Genomic DNA, 19,796 nt, shown 5'->3' with positions numbered 1-19,796 from the left:
AACCTGTCAAATGTGTTTAGATTATTTCATAAGCAGGGACATGTAATTTTCATGCATATATGCATACATATCGTGCATACGGCTTGTTTCAAATTTAGTGTCATGAAACTATTTTAGACACATTGAGTCCTGACTTAATTTTGCTGCCATAGCTGCTTTAATAATAAGGGCATGCCCAGAAATCTACAATTAAACCCTGCTGTGGTTTCTCAGAAGATTACTGCATTGATTACATTTCACCAATACATATGCCTTCTGCCCAAAGGAAAACAGGCTAAGAATGTAATTTTGCTGGGGCTGGCAGGCCAGCTCATTCCATGTTTCATTTTTGTTGCATTGATCACATTTTATTGTTAGAAAAATTCATGTCCTATAACTAATTAAACTATGAAGTGACTCCACTGCCTCTGAGAAGTATCCCAGTGATATACCTAGGAATTGATATTTCCTCTTTAATCAACAAAATACACGTTGTATTTTTTTAACACCTAGTTGGTGGAAAGCTTTTGTTTGAATGAGCAGAGTTTTAAAATGCGTATGGCTCCAGGGCCAAGCAGGTAGCATTAGTTGTGTGATGTGGGACATTAGGAAGTGGTGGGGCCTTTGGTGAAGGTGAACATCACGTCCATAAACTCATATAAATTTTTTTAAACACAATGTAGGCCAAACAAAATGCATATTGTTCTGAATTCCCAACTTATAGTCACCTAGGCACAATGTTTTAGTAGGTTAAGTTTCTGTCATAAATTGTAAAATTTTAGAACACTAAGTAATCTTGGAGATCTTCTAGTGCACACTGGCACAGCTGCACAAGTTTTCAAAGCTGGTGTTAACCAGTCTGATTGGCTGGTCCCATTCCTCTAATTTCTAATAAAGAAACTGGTTCAGGTGTTGAATGTCTTACAGGTCACACAGGTAGTAAGGGATGGAACTGGGGCTTGAAGTCAGAATTTCATGTACTTTCTCCTTTTTTCTACTGTTGGCAGAGTGGTGCTATCCCTTAACTGCTTCTCTGGTCCTGTGTCTTTGTCCTAACCTAGAGGCAGCCTGTGGCTGACTATGTGTAAACCAGTTTGGTGTGGGAGACCCAGAACTAAGAATTGGAAGACGTGGGTTCTAGACTGGGTCTGTAACTGACTAATCAAGAGCCTAGAGGTCAAATAGCTCAACTGTGGGCACCTGAGATGTCAGAGGCAGACCCCGAGCCTGAACCTAGGTCTCCAGGTTCCAAGTGCAATGCTCCTATATCAAAGTCAAGATTGCCTTATTTATTTTTTTTTTTTGGTGAGGAAGATTGGCCTTGAGCTAACATCTGTTGCCAATCTTCCTCTTTTTGCTTGAGGAAGATTGGCCCTGAGCTAACATCTGTGCCCATCTTCCTCTATTTTGTATGTGAGTCGCCACCACGGCATGGCTTGTTGAGCAGTGTGTAGGTCCGCACCCGGGATCCGAACCTGCGAACCTCAGGCCGCCGAAGGACAATATGTGAACTTAACCACTATGCCACTGGGCCAGCCCCAAGATTGTCTTCTTTTAAACATGATCTCATGGTTTCAATCCATTTCCTAACAGGTCCTTTTAATGTTTGAGTGTAGAGTGCCCTAAGAGGACTGACAAAATGATTCTTTTTCCTGCCATCTTTTTTCTTTATGGATTACATTCAAGCCAACGTGGGCCTAACTTTGCCTTGCTGTGTTTGTAGTGGCTTGGGGCTGTGAATGCCGCAGTCGCCTCAGCCATTAATGCATTTCTGCATGCCAACATTGTAATAGACTCCCCTTCACTACAAAGCTCGGAAAAAACAGGCATTCTTTTGTTTTAGCATTTGTCAGTTGTATTCTGTGGTTAAGCGTTTTGTGTTATTCCTGCAAAAATGTATAGTTCATATTCATGGAAGGGAGTTATGTATAGCTTTTCCCCTCCTGATAAATTGTTTTGGTGAGAACCAGCTGGTTTGAAGAGCTAAGTTTCAGGAAGAAAAAGAAATGACAGCTATAGAGCCTGGGCGAAGTTCTGAAAACGCGCGAGCCCAATCCTGTGAGGAGGGGCTGCAGTGGGAATTTAAGCAGAGCAGGAAAAACTGTCCCTTCTCTGCCTGGAAAAGGGTTCATGGGAGATGTTACCAAGACAGTTTAGGGGAAAAAAAATCCTAAGTAAATAGAATTTCAGCCAATACTTTCATGAACTTCGCCCCTCTTTGGAATGTTTTCATTCTCTGGGGGGAAAACAGAGATTGAGTCATTTATAAGGCAAGTGAGAACTTTACTAAAAAGGAAACCTCAGGAGTTGTTTGCCCTTTGATGCTTTCTTGGGACCCAATTTATGAGCTCTGTAACATTGTCAGAGAAACGTTCATTTCTGAGGAACTTGTCTCTCTTGCTTTCTTCATTATATGGGACCGTAAATTTTCATAACTGTGAGGAGGATTCCCTCACATGGTTATCTGATGTAAGTCTGACCCTCCCACTTAAAACAATGATTTTTCATGTCTGCTCTCCCTCCTCCTTCCCACCCTGACTCCCTAAATTTCACACATCTCCTTCTGACTATAAATCTTTTTCTTTGATTCCGCAAACTGATTGCCAAATGCATGATATCATCCTTGGAACAAGGGGCATGTAACCTCTGGTTCCTTGGGTTCCTAAACGCAGGCTGTGATTTTGGTCCTGGACGGCAGAAGGAGGTGTTGAGCCAGAAGATAAGGTGTTTTTGTTTTTGTTTTTTATAAACTTAGCATGTAAACAATTAGTGTTACATTTTCAAATAATTAGAAAGCTGAGAGCTAAAATGGTTGCTTTTGTACGGTGAACATTTTCTTCTTTCAGAGGAACGACAGCAGAAAACCATTTTAATAAATGTTTTCTGCATAGGATGAGCCTTTGGGGAACCATCTCATTTTGTTGTGAGCCAAAACATCCATTTTCTGGCTTGTCTCTCACTCCCCATTTTCTCCTGGGCATTCATTTTGTATACGAAAGTTGTAGCCTAAAGTGTTGGCGGCTGCTTCGACACTCATCTTCAGGGAACGCCTGCTGTATAGTTCCCTGGTTGTGGTTGAAAGTGCTATAATAATGTCAGCTTGCCCTCTGTTATTTCAAAGCCTGTCATCTAAGGGTCCTTGGACAGGAAATTCCCCTTCCTTTAAAGGCATCATCTTTCCATTTAGAAGAGTAAAATGCCACTTCTAAGGGTATTAAATCACCATACAATCTTCCTCTTAAAGAGATGGATGAGATGTGGGCATCTGCTAATTCGAATCTGCTATGTGACCACTAATTAGATCTAAGGCGTTGGAGGGAGTTTCCATTTGGTACAACCCTCTGTACTTTGGTGTCTGTAGTTTCTTTCCCAGAAAATTGATTCTATTGTTTGAGCTAATGAGTACACTTTTCACTTAAAATATTCCATTATGTTGTAATGACTATGCCAATTCAATAAATGCCATTGTTGGTTTTTATTGTCAAACTTAAAAAAAATTTGCTTCTTAGAAGACTGCTGGTTTTTTTTTTGTTTTGGAGGAAGATTAGCCCTGAGCTAACATCTGATGCCAATCCCCCTCTTTTTGCTGAGGAAGATTGGCCCTTGGCTAACATTCGTGCCCATCTTCCTCTATTTTATATGGGACACCACCACAGCATGGCTTGACAAGCGGTGCATTGGTGCGCACCTGGGATCCAAACCCGCGAACCCTGGGCTGCCAAAGCAGAGCGTGCGCACTTAACCGCTAGGCCACTGAGCCGGCGCCAAGACTGCTGTTTTAAACCAGATCATATTACATTGTTCTGCAAATTGATGAAATTATTTTATATATAGATGCCCCAGAATTCCTAGATTTCATCAATGGTCTTTAGTCTTTCGTGCCAGATCAGTGGTTCTCAAGTCCTTGAAGCTCAGACAAACTTATGTACCAAATTTATCAAGAGCCCCCAGTTGAAGCACAGCTCAAGATGATGATTTCGCTTTTAGGTAATTTAAAACATTCAAGATGATTCTGTTTTCATTATGTTTACCTTCCGACTTCCCGGAATTTGCAAATTTGCTGCGGTATCCATCACAAAGTGTTATCCAGCTTGCTTACCGATATTGAATCTTATGCCATAGTCTGTCTGAATAGTGACGAAATGAATTTACCTCTAGGCCAGTCTCTTGTTAGAGTTAATAGGTATGCTCTGTACACTTTGTTATGATTTTCTTTCCCCCTCTCTTTTAAGGAAAGCAAAAGAAAATTTGTTTGGACAAAACAGAACTTTTTCCAATGGCCATGTAGTTTTTGAAAAAAAGGAGCAGCTGGAGATGAACTCAGTTGTACAAGAAACCGTAACAGGAGATTACGCCTTAGTCATAAACGGCCACAGTTTGGTAAGTTCGCTGAAGGCTTTGTTCTTTCTTTTTCTTCACCCCAATAATCGTCTCTTTTGTGCTGTCATAACGAGATCTCCTGTTGTATTTTCCAAACAAATGACACTGCTAGAGACAGGGCATGCACGATGATTTCCTGTTTGCAAGAAGGAAACTTCTAATATATATTTCATACATTATTGCTTGAACCACCACAGTGAAGGGGAGGATCTGAAGAAACACTGAATTCACAGATGATCAATCTTGTCTAAATGACTGTAGACCATTTAGCTGTATTGTTTAAGCGCTTTTCCAGGGGAAAGTATCCCAGCTCACTGTTATTTAATTAAAATAATGCAACTGGATGGATGTATTGTAATTATTGCTCTTGCTAATGTTTGTGATTTGTGGAGTACAACCTGACCTTCACATAATTACCACACTAAATTATTGCCATTAAGATACCTCTGGTGGTTTTACTAAATAGCAGCATTTTACAGCAATGCCAAACAATTTGCTTTGATTAGGAAATCTGGTTCTTGTCGTAATAGAATAAACTTGCATTGTACTTTTAATGTAGTTCAGGTTCCAAATCTTGAACAAATATCAAAACACTCTTCTGAGTTTCTAATTCAAAAAACAAAAGCTCTGATTGCACTCCAGTGAAATCATCATTTATATGCACAAAGAGCTAATCTCACATCTTTCTCCAGCTTTGAAGATCATTTTTTACTTTCAGAGTTTGGAAAATAAATGTATCTTCTTGTAGACAGTTTCTTAGAGGACAAATGAAGTTGGATGCGAGTATATTCTATTTTCCCCCTGTGATCAGTTGTCTGTTAGCTCTTAGTGCTTAGAGCATTCTCCAGCTGGATTCCAGACGTAACGATGTGTTGCCTTCTACACCATGGAAAGTTACAGAGCTCGGTTGCAGGCCAAGCTTAGTTGAAAGTTTGTCCAGATGACATGAACTTCTCCCTTGCACAAATGAGCAGCAACTGAAAATTGTAAGGCTGTCAGCTGAGACTTGGAGCTGGTGGCCTCCTAGCTGCATTGCACAATATGGAAAGGGTCCCTAATGAGCTGTGCTTTGACTTGCTTTCAGGCTCAAAGAAACCAATGTGTGGTGGGTTAGCGTGCTCAGGTGATAACATACACTGTTCTCTTTCTGTCTGTAAATCTGTTGAAAGAAAGAGCTAAGATAGATGCTCTTAAGAACCCCTCAGCTTCAAAGCCTGAAGCTTATGAAACCATGAAATGTTATTTTTCGTTTAAGGAGAATTGATCATGTTTCTGCTAATATAGTCAGAAGCTTTTTTTAAAAAAAACAAATCATGATTCCAATTTGCTCAAATCTTGAGGCTTTAAAGCATGCAATTGAGTCCTTCTTAGAGTCTGAGTCTAGGTTTTCACTTCTTAATAAAGAAAAAAGAGAAAAGGGGACCATTCTGGGCAAGACAGCCAGTTACATGCTTTCTCTTTCAGAAAGGGCAATTATATTTGAGAATGCTAACTCACATTTTCCCCTATCAGCTTTGATATGAGAATTTTCTACATCAGAGTCATGTTTTTTTACTCATTCACTCATCCTTCCATTTGTAACATTATCATTTATTAAGCAACTCAGGTTATGGTACTAGAGCCTGAAGATAAGGTTGTGAACAAAACACGGTCCTTGTTTTAGGGATTACCATCTGGTGGGAAGGCTAATCTCACAGTGGTATGACAAATACTATAAAGAGGAACAAACAGTGATTTGAGAGCATTAGGCAAAGCAACATATTTAGTTTCTCATAGGAAAGTCAGGTAAGACTTCCTGGAGGTAGTGATGTTTTCAGGTAGAGGGGACAGTAAGTGCAAAGGTACAGAGGCAGGAGAGAACCTGTCAAATTATGGAAACAAGAAATTTGGCATGATGGGAGTAAAGAGTAAACTTAAAGGCAGTGGTAGAAGACAGAACCCAAAGGAATATAGGGGCCAGATTGTGATGGGTTGTGAATATCTTGCTAAAGATTCATTCAGAGATACTGATGACTCAAAGTTTAGGTGGATTCCTGTTTCCTCTTACTGCATTTATTAAATAATGTACAGCGAGATGTTCTCTAGAAAAAAATTGGGCAGTTAATTGCAAAGGATTGTGCTCTCTTCTTTAGTCATTTCTTGGCATGTCTAAAGGCTCTTGTGTATTTGGAGAGGAGCAAGGGTGGAAATGTTTGGGGAACTCTGCCTGAAACACAGGTTGCATGCCACCCTTTTGCACAGGGCTCTCTAGATTTCACTCACTATGTTCCTCAAAGGCTAATCTCCAGATCATCTGCTTTTCATTTGCCTTAACAACCATATTCTCATTAACAACCACAACAACAAACACTAAATATACAAAACAATAATGCAAAGGAAATGAAAATTCTATCATGTCGAACAAACAAATCACCATCATTTGTAGTTCATTCTAAACGAGGTGAGGTGGTGGATAGGTTTCATCTTTTGCTTCTGCTTATTTTTAGTGGACTCTTGAACTTCTCCGGCATTTGTGTCCCTCTAGCATGCTAATGCATCAAGGAGCACACACAAAAGGGACTGTGTTTTTTATTTTTATGGTAAAATTCCTCTGCACTTTGTAGGAGTTCAATACTCATTTCTTTAGTTAGTTGTTGTTGCTTGTATGACCCTGACTCAACAAAGACTTGTTGAAGTGAATTAAACTGTTTAGAAAAGAAATCAGTTGAGAAACAAGAAATCTGTTTTGCAAATGACGTCTTTCATTTACTGTTTCCTGTTCTTTTCTGGATTTTTTTTTTTTTTTTGATAATGTAGGCCCATGCCCTAGAAAGTGACATCAAGAATGATCTCCTAGAACTTGCCTGCATGTGTAAGACTGTGGTCTGCTGCCGAGTCACCCCGCTCCAGAAAGCCCAAGTAGTAGAGCTGGTGAAGAATCACAGAAATGCTGTCACTTTGGCCATAGGCGATGGAGCCAATGATGTCAGCATGATCAAAAGTAAGAGAACATTCGCTCAGCTGGGCATGCTGCACCCCTGGAGTCCTCGGGTTCAGCATTTGGCAGTATGTATTGGAGATTGCATTGCAATTTTCCCAGTGGTTCTAAAATGAACACTTTTATTCCAAATGCACCCACCAATGCGCCCACCATTATTAGCATTCATAAAAAACCTCTGTCTTTAATTAAATCATTTGTGTATTTTTAGGCTAGAAATGGATATTGGTCACATTATACTGTTTGGAGAAGTGAGTAGCTATGGTGTAGAGAGATGAACACTGGACCCACAGTCCCAACACTTGGGTTAATTCCAGCTTTGCTACTTACAAATTGTGAAACCTTGTGCAAGTTACTGAACTTTTCTGAGCCAATTTCCTCTTTTGTAAAACCAGGATAAATACCCAACTATTATGAGTGTTTCATGAGATAACGTATGTGAAAAATTATAAATGCTATAGTTGTAAGGTTTCCATAAATAATAACATAAAAGAGGAATGAGAAGCTCCCCAAAGAGATCGTGTCTTTGTGGGAAATGAAAGTGTTGCTCTTTTCCGTTGCAGGTGCTCACATTGGCGTTGGCATCAGCGGCCAGGAAGGACTGCAGGCAGTCTTAGCCAGCGACTATTCATTTGCACAGTTTAGATACCTCCAAAGGCTTCTCCTTGTTCATGGAAGGTGGTCCTATTTCCGAATGTGCAAATTCTTATGCTATTTCTTCTATAAGAATTTTGCATTCACACTTGTGCATTTCTGGTTTGGTTTCTTCTGTGGTTTCTCAGCCCAGGTTGGTAAAAAAACACTTTTCTTTCTTTTATAAGATCCCCCGGATTGTAAATGACTGTTCTTCATGGCTCTTCACCAATAGAGAGCATTCGTATATGCCTAATACAAATGACAGTTATGACAATATGTAACTGATGGTTGACTTGAGTTTTGGACCCAAGAAGAATATATATTTAGCTGGAATTTTATTTTTTCCTTATTTATGTAGTAACCAATGAGTACTCCCTCCTGTGCATTTTTAAGTTTTTACTGAAATGTTTTGGCATGATGACAGCTAAGCTTGGTGTAGAGTTTTGATTCAGAAGTCTGAGAAACACTAACAAGAAATGTTGAGATATCTCTGTTGGAAAGATGGTCACTTACCTACCAAACTGAATGTAAATATTTTAAATCAGGGAGAAGTAATTGATACTCTGACATCAAGGCTGTTTTGATAGTAATTCATCAGCTAAAAATTAATCTACAGATTATGTTGGTAGAAGAAAAATTAGCAAATTCATAAATTAGTATTCTATTTTTTTTTTCTGGTGAGGAAGATTGGCCCTGAGCTGACAGCTATTGCCAATCTTACTCTTTTTTCGCTTAAGGAAGAGTGGGCCTGAGCTAACATCTGTGCCCATCTTCCTCTAGTTTGTATGTGGGTCGCTGCCACAGCATGGCTTGACAAATGCTGTAGGTCCATGACTAGGATCTGAACCCGTGAACCCCAGGCCACCGAAGTGGAGTGCGCTGAACTTAACCACTATGCCACCAGGCCAGCCCCAGTATTCTATTTTTATATTTACTCATATCCATTTTTTTTTGTGTGAGGAAGACCAGCCCTGAGCTAATATCCGCTGCCAATCCTCCTCTTTTTGCTGAGGAAGACTGGCCCTGGGCTAACATTCGTGCCCATCTTCCTCCACTTTATATGGGTCTTCCTCCACTTTATACGGGACGCCGCCCCAGCATGGCTTGCCAAGCGGTGCGTCAGTGCACGCCCGGGATCTGAACTGACGAACCCCTGGCTGCCGCAGCGGAGCGCGCGCACTTAACCGCTTGCGCCACCGGGCTGGCCCCTATTCGTATCCATTTTAAAGGATAATTACTTAACCCCATATCTTAGATATCAGGGAAGTTTTGACCCTGGGTATTAACTTTGAAATGTAAGACCTATAGCATTTCAATATATTTATGAATACAAAAATGGCATTAATATTTTAAGCAACAATAAAAGAAAAAGATCGTCCTTGAGAATGAAATGATAACCATAACTCTCATTAGAGATGTCTTCAATTGCTCTGCTTTCTCTTGGGTTTACGCACTGGTATCCACGATATGCATGAAGCTAACTTTTTCAATCATTGTATTCTAGAATAATTGAGTATGAATTAAATCTTGGCATTTTACATTTTCTTAAATGCGCCAAGGGAGATTAGTAAATCTTTTTTGTAATAAAAATAGGTTTTGTACATTTTCCCCTTTTTCTGAGAAGTTGAGGTTTCTTAAAGTGAGGCACACCTGTACCCACTCCTAACTTTCTGTATTGAGGATAACGTTCCCAGAACTAAAAGTAGACTCTGTTGATGTTTTTGGTCATCTCTAGAGAGTTGAAGTAAAGCGAAGTCTTGACATTAGCTTCTCAGAAATAAAAGTTTTCTTAGCGCTACTTCAGAGAAGGCATTGGGGTGGGGATATTTACCTGCTCCCAATTCCACCTTTGTCCAACATAGGCAAGTGTGGGAGAGTGGCTGTGCCTTCCTAGGCTGGTGACTTTCCCTCCACATAAGAACGAAGCCAGGCTGTTTGCTAAGCAGTGTTTCTGAGAGGTCTAGTTTTCTTATTACAAAGGTTTGGGGCTTTTGAAAAATCACAAAACTGTGAAGGGATGCTTTGCCCCTATTTAGACCTCTCAGGACAGAGAAGAGTGGTTAATGATTTGTATTTACAGACACTCCAAGCTTGGATAGGCCCGTTTACTGCCAAAGTTGTCTTTGTTTTTTTTTTTTATAATTTTATTTATTTATTTTTCCCCCAAAGCCCCAGTGGATAGTTGTATGTCATAGCTGCACATCCTTCTAGTTGCTATATGTGGGACACGGCCTCAGCATGGCCGGGGTAGCAGTGCATTGGTGCGCACCCGGGATCCGAACCCGGACCTCCAGTAGCCGAGTGCGAGCACTTAACTGCTAAGCCACGGGGCCAGCCCCAAAGTTGTCTTTGTTAAAACTGTGAAATTGGAACTAATGTTCAATGACTTCTAACCTTGACATTTAGGTGACTTCTGCTCTGCTTTCAGGATCTGATAAAATTGGTCAGAGTCAGATGTTAAGCAACTAGATTTTTAATTCTCTCGCCGGTATTTACGTTTTAAAAGGGAACAGCAAGGGAGAGCAATGATTGCTCCAAAGACATGAGTAGCTGACAGTTAAAGCCAATTGTAAGACACACCACCTGTCTATGATTAGGTTTCTTAATTGAGCATGTTTCTTTTCTGTGTTCCTTTCTTCTTCTTATTTTCTTTTTTTACTTTTCACACTGAAAACTCTAGTTAATTGCACAATCTTCATTTGAATCCACCGTCAGTCCTGACTGACTCCCTGTGTTCTTTCCTATGCTGGCGAGTTGGGCTGGACCAGTGGTTCTCAAGCTTTAACGTGCATGGGAATCACCCGGAGGGCTTTTAAAGCACACCTCCCTGGGCCCCACCTGAGTTTCTGATTCAGTAGGTCTGAGTCAGAGCCCGAGAATTTGCATTTTTAAAGGTTCACTGGAGATGCTGTTGTTGCACACCAGGGACCATACTTTGAGAACCATGGGGCTGGCCAATATAGAGGAAAATCCAAATGTATGCTTCTGTAGGGGGAAGAGGGAGAATCTCCCTCTGCCCTTTCCCTTAAGGTTCTTATGGCTGGCCAAATAATTAACAAGACAGGTTAGCAGGAGAAAATAATACCAAGTTTAATAACATGTATACATGGGAGAAAGCAGGGACACTGCGTTTCTCAACACAATAGCAGAAATTCTCGTCTTAAATACCATGTTCAGCCAATGGCAAAGGAGGATTTTGGGGGTGGGGGGAGTCAGTTACAGGAGATTACCACTAAAGCACAGTAAACAAGAGTAAGGTTATTATGCAGCTTTAAGGCCTCAACTTCCACATTGATAAGCCTCTAGAAATGAGGCCATCCCCCTCTCTTCTCAAAACAGAGAGGGAGATACCTTTACAAATGGAGATTTCCCTTATAAATGTAAATGATTGTCTGGCAACTCCTCGCAGGGTCATCCAGAGAATGTGGCCAGAGAGACAGAACTTCTGATAAGAGGGGCTTGTTGGTGCCCTTCCTATTGTAATCTCCATCCTACATTATCTTTACAGCCATCATGATAGATCTGTTCCAGGAAGGAACCACCATGTCAAATTCTTTAGGCAGTTAGTGGGGGAGGTCAAATGTCCCTAGAGAAAACAACCAAGGTAAAGAGATAGATTTCAGGGTGGCCAAATCTTGATCTCCCACACTTCCTTGAACCTAGAGCCCAGAGTGAAATCCAATCTGCTAACTTTTTGTTTTGTCCATGCTGGACTCTATTCATCTTTTCTGAGGCAGAGGGGTCAGTTAATCAAACAACTTATCCCTCAAAATAGAATTTTTCTAGAGGGCTTGGAATCTCTTTATCTGCCTTGCCAAAGCCATTGCCCCTGAGGCTTATACATGCACTAAGACAGGGTCAGGAGAAAAAGGGTGTCTGCTTCAGGGTAGAAGGTTGCTTTTCGTAATTTATCCAGTCTATTATGATTTTATCTAGCTTAACCGTGAGCTCCTTGAAGAAAGGAAGTACATCTGCATCATCTACACAGCCCCATAATCTTGAATGGTGACTGGCAGATAGAAGGCATCCAGTCATTTCATGTTGTTGGGTGTTTCTAGAGCCCTTTCTTGTGCTTGAGCAGATGCAGCAAGGAAAGTCATTCCAACACGCCTCCAGTCACTTCTGCAGGCTGCCACTTACTCTACCTGCACTAAGGGCCATCTCTGCAGACTCCACATCTGGTCTGTACAAAGGTGTGCAGCATGACCAGCACTGTGTGAAAGGGGCTCAGTGTCCTAAGATCTCAGTGTGATTATGGCATTGATTCCAGAATGTGGAATGATATTTTTTTCAGTTGTGTTAATATTAATGTGATATGATAGTTAATTGGGCCACGTGTGATATATTTCTTAATTATTTGTATGTCACTTCATTCTAAGAAAGACATAGAGAGGATTTCCCAGGTTTGTTTTGCTTTGCCTGGGTCTTGGCTGATTTAAACAGGGCAGGACACATCCTTTTTAGGCAGGAGAACCACCCTGGGCTACTGAGTAGAAGTCCTGGACTGCTATCTATTTTGCCCCAATTTTTACGATGATTTGATTAAATTGGGACTCAGGCTTATGCCTACTGGACAGGATCCCTTGGTCTCACTATTTAAGGCTTTCCTTCATTCAATGAATATTTGCTAAGCTCTTGATGTATGGTAGACTGTGGTACCTGCTGGAGTTTATATCCTGGGTATGAGAAGGGATGTCTAAGAGGTACATTCTTGGTGGACGTGGCAAAGTGTGATCTCACAAATTGTATTAGTTATCCACACTGTGGAGAATTTAAAGTTGTATTTCCAGGCTTGTCAGAGAAGTAGATAGGCTTGTCAGGGGAGTGGCAAGTAGTAATTTGTTATCATTTGTTGGAGAGGAAAAGGCAGCAAGACAATGACAGTACCCGTGAAATGGCATTAGTGCCATGATGTCATCTTCTTGATGGAATCATGATGTTGTTGACACCAACAAGTAGGGGTAAAAGCAAATTGCAGTTATAGCTGACACTTAAATAGCACTTACTGTGTTCCAGATATTGTCTGAATATTTTGCCTGTATTTGCTCAATAACATACATTACAATAACCATATGAAATGGGTTTTATAATCATGGTCTGTATCAGCTTTTTAAAAAATTTTTAATTGTGGTAAAAAATACATAAAATTTACTGTCTTAGCCATTTTTAAGTATACAATTCAGTAGTGCTAAGTACACTCACATTGTTGTGCAACAGATCTCTAGAACTTTTTCTTCTTGTAAAAGTGAAACTTTATACCCATTGAAAAACACCTCCCCATTTCCCCCTCCCCCTATCCCCTGGAAACCACCATTCTATTTTCTATTTCTTTGAGTTTGACTGGATAATTTCAAATGACCTATGTTTTAGCTTACTGCTTCTTTCTTCTGTTTGGTTGAGTCTGTTGATGATGCTCTCTCTTGAATTCTTCGGTTCAGTCATTGTATTCTTCAGCTCCAAGATTTCTGTTTGTTTGTTTTGATGATTTCTATTTCTTTGTTGAACTTCTTATTTTGTTCACACATTGTTTTCCTAATTTCATTTAGTTGGCTGTCTGTATGTTCTTATATTCACTAAACTTCCTTAGGAGGATTATTTTGAGTTTTTTGTCAGGCAGTTCATAGAACTCCATTTCTTTAGAGTCAATTATTGGAGCTTTATTAGTTTTCTTTGGGATTGTCATTTTACCTGATTCTTCATGATCCTTGATTCCTTGAGTTGGTATCTGCACGTTTGAGTAAGCGGTCTCCATTTCCAGACTTCACAAGTTTGCTTTGGCAGGGAAAGACAGCTCAACTCGGCTTCAGTTACTGGATGGGTTAGCTGGCACCATCTGTGGGCAGGTGGGCTTGCTACCAGGGCCTCTGGTTAGGCAAGGCCACTGCCTGTGCTCTGAGGTCAGGGGTGGGGTGCCACTGGCTAGGCTCTGTGATTAGGCAGGGCTGTGGCCTGGGATCTGCAATTGCTCATGGTTGGATGGGGTCTCAGGCTGTATTTCCTGACCACATGGTACTACTGGCCGGACTCTGTTCATTGCAGTTGGATGGGGCCTCCAGCTGTGCTCTGTGATCAGGAGAGGTCAAGGGTGTGCCCCAGAGTTGGGCAGGGTCCCTGTCTGGGTTCCCCCATCAGGTGGGACCACAGGCTATGCTTTGTGATTGGGTGGGATCACTGGCTGGGATCCCTGGCTGGGTGGGGCTGCAGGCTGTGTTCAGCAATTGGGCAGTTCTGTAGGCTGGGGTCTACTGCAGGATGGGGCTATAGGCTAGGTTCCCTGGCTGGGTGGTACCATAGGCTGAGCTTTGAGGCTGCCCTGGGTCACTGTTCAGGCTTCCTGGTTATGCAGGGCCAGGCGCTATACTTAACAGTTGGGCAAGGCTGTTGGTTTGGGTCCCTGCATAAGCGAGGCTATAAGATGGGCTCCATGGTACCTTAGGTTCTCTGGCTAGGCTTCCTGGTCAGGAGGGACTGGAGGCTATACTCAGCAGTTGGGTGGGGCTGTGAATTTTCTTTCCTACCCAGGCAGGGCCATAGAACAGCCCCCATGGCAAATACAGCTCTTTGGCTGGGTATCCAAATCAGGCCGACCAAGCTCCCTGGCCAGACGGGGCCACTGGCTCAGTTCTGCAGGTGGGGAGAGCTGTTGGCTGGGATCTCTGCTCCAGTGCTGCTGCAAGTAACAATGAGGTCCACCAACATCTGTCTGCTGGTTGCGGTAAGCCCCACCCCCTTCTCTGTCTCTATCTGATCCCCAGTGATCAAGACTAGCAGATCCCCGGTGGTCAAGATTAGCGATCCTCATGAGGCAAGACGCAGTGGGCTTCTCAGGAAGTGTCCTGCAATGCTGGGAGAGTTGGCTGTCCACCTTGGGCTCTCTTTTTCCCACTGGAGAAACCATAGGCCCAGAAGGGCCCTCTTGGTGGAGCGCTGCACTGGCCTGGGGGAGGGGCGATGCGCTCAGAGTGTAGCTGCTCCTCCTTCCCTTCTAATGTGGTCCTTCTTGGTCTCTGTGGTCCAGCACAGTGCTTCAGCCTCCCCTACTAGTTCTGGGATTTTCACAGATCTTGTCTTGTCTGTGGATAGTTGCTAGTTGTCTTCTCTTGGGGGGGACTGAAGTTGGGAATGACCTATGTTGCCATCTTGAACACTCCTGAAGTCACTTGTTTCCAGAGAGCGTTTATGTGGGATACGGCCTGCCTCAGATCTTTTTCTCTGTTCCAGGATTTTTTGAATTTGGATTGCACACTCTAGTGAATACCATTTAGGATTCAAATTTTCAGGAGAAATTCTTTTGTTTCTTCCTTTAACTAGTCCCAAGGTTAACACAGGCAAGTTTCCCTGCACTCCCTTTCTGCAGGAAGATTTGTTTCTCCTTTACTCTCACACTAAGGATTCAGCCCTTTGCTGCCTTAGCTGTATGAGAATGTTAGACTCCTCATTTGGTCTAATCTTGGCATCAGTAATGGTGTCTCTTACAATAAAGAGTATCTTAGAGTCAATGAGATTTAGTATTATTACCCACACTCATTTGGCACAGAACCCTGTTTTTTTCCAAACAACATGCATAATGTCCTATAGAACAGGTGCCATACAAACTCACTTTGAGAAATTCTGGAATAGATGTCTCTACAATGATAGTTTCAAAATCTGCCATTGCTGTGTTATTTGTCTTAGTTCCAATGTTTTGGAGGTAGTAAGATGTACAAAGGACGAAAGGATGCTAAGAATGCTATCTCCATAGGAACAGGCTATTTATGTTTCTTCCTTTCAAAAACTTACATTTTCTTTTTTTTGTGTGAGGGAGATCAGCGCTCAGCTAACATCCATGCTAATCTTCCTCTTTTTGCTGAGGAAGACCGGCTCTGAGCTAACATCTATTGCCAATCCTCCTCCTTTTTTCTTTTTTCCCCAAAGCCCCAGTAGATAGTTGTATGTCATAGCTGCACATCCTTCTAGTTGCTGTATGTGGGATGCGGCCTCAGCATGGCCAGAGAAGTGGTGCGTCAGTGCGCGCCCGGGATCCGAACCCAGGCCGCCAATAGCAGAGCGTGAGCACTTAACCGCTAAGCCACGGGGTCACCAAAACTTACATTTTCTTAATGAACTCTAGTCCAGGGGACAAAATAGCCTTGTTTTATATGCTAAAGTGGGGAGAGGGGGTTACATTTAAACTTCTGCAAAGTCTTTTCCACTATCTTCAAAGCTTTTTTCTGATTATAAATATATGTGAATATATATTAACTTTTATATATCTGAGACCATACTCTTTGTATCTTTGTCCTTTAAAAATAAAGCACATTTTGAGAAACTCCTCTTATTTTACATTCTTCAAAAGGTTATTTTTCTTAATGGCATTCTGAAATATGGATTTATTATAAATTACTTGATTATTCTGATTTTATGAACATTTAAATTGTTGTCATTTTAAATTGAGTAATTCATTCCTTGAGTCACAAATTGTCAAATTGCTAGTAGGAAAACTTGTTTACTGTCTTAGGAAGAGAAGACAAAATGACGACTAGGACAATCCTCACCCACTTGGAATTTGTTTTCTCATCAAGAAATAAAGAAATGTGGGGGCTGATCTTCCTCTCTCTCTCTCTCTCACACACACACACACACACACACACACACACAAAATAAATAAATAAATAATTAATTAATTAATTAATTAAGAAATGTGGGGGCCGGCCCAGTGGCCTAGCAGTTAAGTTCACGCGCTCCGCTTCGGCAGCCTGGGTTTCGCCGGTTTGGTTCCTGGGCGCAGACCTGTGTACTGCTCATCAAGCCATGCTGAGGTGGCCTCCCACATAGAGCAACTAGAAGGATGTGCAACTATGACATACAACTATCTACTGGGGCTTTGGAGAGAAAAAAAGGAAAAAGGAGGAAGATTGGCAACAGATGCTAGCTCAGGGCCAATCTTCCTCAAAAAAAAAATAGAAAAAAAATAAAGAAATGTGTAAATAAGTCCAATAGATGTATAACTGAAGTTAATATGAAAGAGTGGGGAAAGGAGAAATGTGTGAGGATCTGGCACAACTTCAAGGGCTCAATTAATCTCAAGTGAATATATGAATATTTTCAAAATTAAGTGGAGCTCTGAAGGCCTGAAAGTCTAGCTATCAGCAGGGACTCGGGGGCAGATTTCTGTAAAGGTGTGAGATCACATGTAGAGTAAAAGGAGGAAAACCTTCCTATCATACCTGAACCCTTTCCAACTGACCTGCAGTTAGCTGAATTTGAAATCTCTCATTAATTTCTTTTTTTTTTTTTAAAGATTTTATTTATTTATTTTTTCCCCCCAAAGCCCCAGTAGCTAGTTGTATGTCATAGCTGCACATCCTTCTAGTTGCTGTATGTGGGACTCGGCCTCAGGATGGACGGAGAAGTGGTGCCTCGGTGCGCGCCCAGGATCCGAACCCGGGCCACCAGCATCGGAGCGCGTGCACTTAACCACCAAGCCACGGGGCCGGCCCAGAAATCTCTCATTAATTTCTAAAATTCCATTTTTAACCAACTCATTGAGAAACACCTTTTAAAAACTGCATGGCATTGAAAGGGGATCTTACTTAACAGTTGTATACAGTTGTAACAGTTGTATACAGTTGTTGTATACAGCGAGAACTGTCTTCTAGAACAGTTGTTACATCACGATCAAGATGGAGACTGTGGTGTTTCCCTGCCCCACTCACATGTGTGTGGGCTGGTGTGTCAGTGACGCTGAGAACTGACCGTGAGGGTAACTCGGACATGGAATTGGCCCTGGCAGGGATCATTGTCTCTTTTCCATTCTCTGTTTTTCACTAGGAGGTCCTGATTAGCAACAGGTTTAACTGAAAAATTTTTTGGCTTTTTTTCTTAGTCCTGTTTTTCTAAGGACAATATGCTATAAATGAGGCAAGTGAAAAGAAAACAACATATTTGGGAGAGACACTAACCTACAGAGAATGAGAGTTTTTGAATAGGGGACATTTTTGCAGTCACACGTTTTTACCCCATTGAAATCATTTAGCTGGCTTTGGCCTCCAAAGCCACATGTTGAGTGACAAGGCTTTCTTAGCCCCTAATGCCACTTGCTTCCAATCTGTCGATGAAAGTTGGCCATCGGAGGTCTTCCCACCCGCTGCCATCCTTCTCCTAAATTGCTTCAGTGGGATTGAAAGGTCCATGGCGAAATGGAGCCAGTAGTATTAAAGACTCTAGGGCCTGGCAGATTCAGTAACAGCAGGCGTGTGTTTAGAGGCCCTTCCTTGCCATGCCTGATCTTTAGTCACTTCTCTGTCCAATTGGCCTCTGGGAACACCAGAATGAACCAGAGGACGCAGTTCCTTCCTGCAGGGAACTTAACAGTTTGGGAACAATTTTATTTTCATAAGTGTGAAACTGCTGTTGAATAACTCCACAGTCACCTTTCTCTTATTTTTCCTCCAAGAGTTTTTGTGAATTAATTTTGTCATGGATGAGCCATGTCTTGGGGCCAACCCTGTCCAATCTCAGCATGATTCATAAGCACCCAAATATTTCTTCCCTGCACCTCTCCACAGATTGCTTTGAAGGAATTCACTCTGCAGCTGAAAACATCTGACCAAACGTAAACAGATTGTGCTTTCTTAGACACAATGTTGACTTTTAAAAACACCAGTTTAATTACTTAATGAAGTGACGTGCTATTTTTTTACTACCTTGGCCTGTCTGTCGGGGCCTGGTAAATTTTATCCAGACTCTTATTCTCTGATGATAGCTCCAGTATATTCCAGCCAGTGCCCCATCGTGGTAGGTGGGCTGGAGCAGATGTGCAAGCTGAGCCAGCTGTGGCGTGTGAGGCTCCAAGGGGCCAGTGGGTGGGACCATTCTCTGCCTGTGGGATGGTGGCGCTTAGGACATCTCGGATGATGACGTGATGCATGTTAGGTTATGCTTGGTTTATGGGCTTTCCTCTGGTTAACTTCAGTACCCTGCCTCTGTTTGATTGCTTTGAGACACATGGGGAAAAAATCTGCCTGGGAGGCACCAGACTCTTTTTGCTTGCTTTACTGGGTGGACTTTCCTGGGAGAAATAGCTGGGACACAGAACAAAAAGTTTATGTTTTGTTGAAATCTAGAATCTTTGCTCTGGCAGGGAATGTCTGAGATACCAAGTCCAGCCCCTCATTTTACAGAGGGGGAGCCTGAATCCCCCAAGAGCTGAGGATCAGTGGTAGGCAAGGTTGGGAATGGACCCCATGTCTCCTGACCTTCCTTTCTGTGCTTTATCTACTCTGCTTGACAAGTGGCCACTCAAATTGTCGTAGACTAAGAAAAGAGAACAGCTATATCTTCCTTAAAAAAACTGTCCCCCACCCCCACCTCTAATCAGGCAAATATTTGCTTTATTTGGAATCTAATGAAGAAACATCCAGAAACACTCAGTCCTATGGGGAAAAAATGAACTCTCTTGTTGAGAAAGTTAATGTCTTGGGGTGTCTCCCACAGCTTAGGCCCTTAGAAAAGCCAGGCCTGCCTCTAGGTAAACTGCCTCCTGGAATCATCTGGGAGCTTGAGTTTGCCTTCTGCCAGCGAACACTCCAACCAAACTGCCACTGAGAGACAATTTAAATATAATCTATCCTGAGGAGATTTCCAACCAGATTTCTGGACCAGAGGGGTTTGGATAAAGGTCAGATAAATCTCTAAACTGAATCATGGTCCTGTTTAAGGCCGTGTCATATCCCAATGTGTTATCAAAGCCCGTGTGATTTTCATGGAGTACACTCTGGATTTGTGTGCACTATTTATAGGTGTAACTTTAAAAGCACCCCATGCCCTCAGGATTTTTAATAAA

General features: G+C 41.9%; 1 protein-coding gene across 1 annotated transcript in view; it reads left to right on the top strand.

Annotated features, from left to right (window-relative positions):
• ATP8B4 (ATPase phospholipid transporting 8B4 (putative)) overlaps window positions 1–19,796 on the top strand; it is a 162,180-nt gene that overhangs the window by 112,253 nt on the left and 30,131 nt on the right. The window contains exons 15-17 of the mRNA XM_058540543.1: window positions 4,212–4,359; window positions 7,156–7,339; window positions 7,900–8,123. Coding sequence (XP_058396526.1) covers window positions 4,212–4,359; window positions 7,156–7,339; window positions 7,900–8,123 — 556 coding nt within the window. The remainder of the gene's footprint in view (window positions 1–4,211; window positions 4,360–7,155; window positions 7,340–7,899; window positions 8,124–19,796) is intronic.

Source organism: Diceros bicornis, chromosome 5 (genome assembly GCF_020826845.1).
Source record: "Diceros bicornis minor isolate mBicDic1 chromosome 5, mDicBic1.mat.cur, whole genome shotgun sequence".
NCBI lineage: Eukaryota > Metazoa > Chordata > Mammalia > Perissodactyla > Rhinocerotidae > Diceros > Diceros bicornis.
Note: the sequence above shows the minus strand (reverse complement) of the source record. Positions and strands in the feature narration are given on the sequence as shown.